At 37.3% G+C, this 5,000-nt stretch overlaps 1 protein-coding gene across 1 annotated transcript in view; it reads left to right on the forward strand.

The window, feature by feature from the left end:
- LOC113814287 (DNA (cytosine-5)-methyltransferase PliMCI) overlaps window positions 1–5,000 on the forward strand; it is a 15,100-nt gene that overhangs the window by 690 nt on the left and 9,410 nt on the right. The window contains exons 2-8 of the mRNA XM_027366327.2: window positions 797–953; window positions 1,249–1,627; window positions 1,911–2,100; window positions 2,215–2,427; window positions 2,815–2,996; window positions 3,143–3,402; window positions 3,755–4,552. Coding sequence (XP_027222128.2) covers window positions 797–953; window positions 1,249–1,627; window positions 1,911–2,100; window positions 2,215–2,427; window positions 2,815–2,996; window positions 3,143–3,402; window positions 3,755–4,552 — 2,179 coding nt within the window. The remainder of the gene's footprint in view (window positions 1–796; window positions 954–1,248; window positions 1,628–1,910; window positions 2,101–2,214; window positions 2,428–2,814; window positions 2,997–3,142; window positions 3,403–3,754; window positions 4,553–5,000) is intronic.

Raw genomic sequence — 5,000 nt, forward strand, 5'->3', positions numbered from 1 at the left:
CACTTTGTACAAACCTGTTGAAAACGGACATTCAGAACACTGTGAGTGTTGTGGGCTTAGTCTCTGAGCGGTGATATGCTGTGGATATTTTCATCATTTGCCGGGAGATACGAGGCTGCTGCAGCTTAAACTATGTTGATATTCTATTTCTTACGCTCTGTAAGATGGAGTAGTCCAGTTCTCACTATCTCGGCATGTCGCTCTCATTAACTGATACCTTTTTCTTTTTTATTTACTATCCAATGAGATCTAATTTGCTGGATTATATGGAGGGTTCTTATTGGCCTTTGCTGCTTGAGTCGTAGAGGTGCCATTTATGTTCAATTGTGCATATACGCAGAATGAGTTATGTATGAGCCAGTTTTATATTGGTTTCTTAACAAGGGTGTAGCAGTTTGATGTTTTCTTGTTTTCAGCAGATACCAAATTTTTTTACTTGATAAAAACTTATGTTGTCATTCTTATTTTGTGTTGATTTTGAGGTAAAGTTTCATTTTCACACAGCCAGATATAGTAGAATGTAAACTTAGCCTGTAATGGATAGAACGACAAAAAATAAGACACTTTCCGTCTCTGGTATTTCCTTTGCTTTTTGATAATAAGATTGTGCAACACGGGTTATACTTTGGTATACATTTACACAATGACCGCACAAAGATGGGGGAAATCTAATGACGATGACCTAAAGAAAAGGAAAACTCACGCTTATTGATACGTAGACAAAGAATAACATTAGAAATTAATAGAAAGAGGTCATTGATTGAAATTAAAGTTTGAAACATTTTTATTTTTCCAGTATTGTTCAGCTTCAGCAAGAATATCAGGATGAAGAGGTGACACAAAAAGGCTATGTAAAACGGCTGCGGTCCTTGATAGAAGATTATTTATTGGAGTCGGACAGATCACAGGTTACGAGTTTAGAGACAGAGCTCAGTGATGGCGATATTACAGAGGTGAGGCTGCAAGATCAGTAATTGTAGGCTAAAAGTGGCACTAGTTGTAATGTATGGTGATCATTCGCTGTATTGTCGTCTTTTTCTTCTTTTTTATGATGCTGATAATGAATTTGTATTCTTGTAATTACATTTTGATAATGCCATCTCTCACTTCTGGTGATAATCATTCATTTGAGAATGTGTAAATCACAGAATAGCACCTAAAAATTGACTTTGTAGTAACAAGAGAGATGTAATTTGATATTTCAAATGTGATGAGATATGATGATTCATGTTTTTGTATACATTACAGAAAGGATACTTCAATAAACTGGAGAAATTACTTGTAGCCAGTGTAAAGCTTTTGACAGCAAATACAAATGAGAATTCAGAGAGTACCACAAAGGTCTCATCACTCAAGGAGAAGCTGTCAAAATATGAAAATAAAGAAAACAACAAGAATGTTGCCAACGAAGGTGCAGAAAAGTCAGATCAACAAAAGAGGAAAGAAACCACGGAAGAAGACCAGCAGACGGTGTCGAGAGAGATGGAGATGGTGAAGATAGAGGAAGAGAGGGAGGAGGTGGACGAAATGGAAACAAGTACGCCGCAGGAAGAAGAGGGAATGGATGTTGCTGGTGATGGGGACAGTCCAGATTCTGAAGGGAAGAAAGGCGGGAAAACTAGTAATGGTAATATTTTCTTAGGGTATTTTTTATGTTATACATACTATGGTACTTGAAAAATATATGTTTATCTCACCTTGTAAACAATTATTATTTTTGTTCATAGTGTACTCCCATAAGATTTCATGAATGATATTTCACTTATGCTTGTTTGAAAATAAAGTTAAGTTATCCTGTTTAATTTAAGATTGAGCCTCAAATATTGTTTCATAGCTTTCATCTATTCTGGATATGATAATAGTTAATCTTTTTTTGATAAAAAGTATGAACGCATACTCTGTTGTTACAGGTGTCGCCCCCAGAAGAAGCAGACGTTCTCAGAACAGCTCACAAAGATCAGTCACTGATATGTTTGCTGCTATCTCCAAACGAAAGTCGGTGGAAACAGAGATCAAGAAAGAGATGGATGACGATGAGCAAGATACAAAGCGTCCAAGACTTAAGGAAGAGGGTGACGTAAAGGAAGATGCAAAGCAAAGGTGATGGTGATTAGTTATATATTATTTTTGTTTGTTTAGTTCTTACCAAAAGCATGTTTAAAGCCTTCTCCACCACCATATTCAACCAAAACTCATTCATATTTACCCCCACAGTAATGGTACCACAGGGAACAAAGTTATGAAGAGGTGTGACATATGCCGACAACAGCTTGAAAGTCCAGACCTGTTACTGTTTCCTGGCCATCCAGAAGGGGCTGTGGAAGAGTTTATAGCCCTCACTGACCAGAAATTGTCTCTGTTCACTGGCGACGAGGAATTTGTACATGAATATGATGAGAGGCCACAGCATAAGGTTACTGGATTCAAGTAAGTTTCTTTTCGTTTGTTAACATATTTTTGAATTGGTTAATTTTTAAAAGGTTTTATTGTTGCAATTTGTGCTTATGTACATACTCTGTAGTGTGTGTGTATGTATATACACCAGGATATCAGATTCTGATAAGGTGCTTTTGTGAGTGTTCTTGAATAAGGATGTTTTGGTAAGGTGCTTTGTATTCTTTAACAAAGCTATTTAAAGGCAAATAACTGACTGGTTCAGTTGCCTTGTTTCTTGAGAGGCATGCATATGTAAGTAATGCACATAAATATATATGTATATGTATACTTAAGTGAGGGAGGTCTTAAAACCTATTTAGAGAGAAGTATACTCTAAGGAATTGTCATAAGTGAAATCCGATCTTGATTATTTTTCAGTGTTTATGACAAAGAAGGTCATCTTTGTCCCTTTGATGGAGGGTTGATTGAGAGAAATGTACTTCTTTACTTCTCTGGGTATGTAAAGCCTATTTATGAAGAAGATCCAAGTCCCAAGGGAGGAATTGCAACAAAGGAAATGGGCCCTATTAATGAGTGGTGGATCTCTGGCTTTGATGGAGGTAAGTTGCTTTATTGTTCCTCCCTGGCTAGTTTGATCATTTTATTCCCATTTAGTGGAATGTTATTGTGAATTCCTGCCAAGAAAGAATTTTGAGTGTATGGAAGTATTTTCTATGAAATCACATTGCAATTTTTTCCATTATAGGAGAGAAGGCCCTCCTTGGCTTCTCAACGGCTTATGCTGAGTACATCCTCATGGACCCAAGTGAAACGTATGCCCCTTTTGTGGATTCTGTTCGGGAGAAGATCTACATGTGTAAGATTGTTATTGAATTCCTTGTCAATAATCCTGATGCTGCCTACGAAGACCTGTTGAACACACTGCAAACAACTGTCCCACCAAGTGGGCTTACCATTTTCACAGAAGAGACCCTTATGAGACATGCTCAGTTTGTATGTGATCAGGTAAGGCAATAACCCTGAAAAGGATCAGGTGATATTTTACCTTTGGGGAAATGATATTTTGATAATTGGGGTAAGAGACTTGGATTTGGGTGTGGCCATACATTGTAAGGCTGTTCACTGTAGAAGTGAAAAACAAAAGGAAGAGAGGTGTATATATTTTTAAAGCCTTATCACCTTTGTTGTGTAGATTATAATATCTAAATTTAATAAGCCCTGTCTTATTATGGAAAAGTTACTATGATGATAATGTAGACATTTGATATATTTACCTTTTATAAATTTGTCTGCCCAAGAAAAATCTTTTTGTCACTGTCAAAATGCAGTTGAATGACATTTACCTTCTAATTTCTAGGTGCATAACTTTGACTTGGCTAGTGATGAAGGGGAGGACTTGCTTCTCACTACACCATGCGTCAGGTCTCTCATCAAGCTTGCTGGTGTGGTGCTTGGCAAACGACGAGCCTTGAAGCGCAGAGGACCCAAGATGAAAGTTGTCAAGATGCCCAAATGGACAAAGGCAACCACAACCCCTCTTGTCAGAAACCTATTTGAATCCTTCTTTTCGGACCAGATTGAAATTGACAAAGAAAATCAGGCCAGAAAAAGAACTCGTTGTGGAGTGTGCGAAGCTTGCCAACAGCCAGATTGTGGAGAGTGCAAACACTGCAAAGACATGATAAAGTTTGGCGGAACAGGAAGATCAAAACAGTGCTGCATTAATCGTCGCTGCCCTAACATGATAATAGCAGAAGCTGAGGATGATGATGGGGAGGATCTTGAGGGAATAGACCTTGACATGCCAACCAACAAGCCCAAGCAGCACAGGATACGCAAACACACACACCGTTGCACTTGGATTGGAAGTCCAGTCATCAGGGAAGGAAAACGGACATATTACAACTCGGTGATGATCAACGATGAAGAGTTTCACATAAATGACTGTGTAATGGTCGAACCTGATGATCCAAAGACTCCAGTTTATATTGCTCGTATCAATCACATGTGGGAAGATGGCAGAGGAGAGAAACATTTTCATGCTCATTGGTTTTTACGAGGCAATGATACTATTCTTGGAGAAACTGCAGATCCATTTGAAGTATTCTTAGCTGATGACTGTGAGGATACTCTTCTGGACTCTATTATGAAAAAGGTAAGTGAATAAATTGATGATCTTAGATGATATAATTTCAGATGATTTATGTCTTAAATTGGGATTATGAGTACATGTATTGGCATATATTTATAGATATTTACCTACAGATTTATATAGGCCACCCAAATGGACATGGTGTATTTAATCAAACCAACTTCAAGTAGAAAATAAAGCATAGTTAACAAGTTGAGAGGTCAGTTTGAAAGCATAATATATATATACAATAAATGTACAGAGTATTACTTTTTTACTGATTAGCATGATTAAGTTGGGAAGTGTGGGATTTTCTCTGGGTTAAATGAAAAGCAATAATACTATCAGGTTTGTCTGCTAGATATTGGCAAAAGTTTTCAAGCTAGTTTTAAAAATAGGATCCTGCATTCCAAATTTACATTTGGTTCAGTCATAGCTTCCCTGGTGCAATGGAAGTACAGGGTGATCGTTA

This window comes from Penaeus vannamei, chromosome 7 (genome assembly GCF_042767895.1).
Source record: "Penaeus vannamei isolate JL-2024 chromosome 7, ASM4276789v1, whole genome shotgun sequence".
Classification (NCBI taxonomy): Eukaryota; Metazoa; Arthropoda; class Malacostraca; order Decapoda; family Penaeidae; genus Penaeus; species Penaeus vannamei.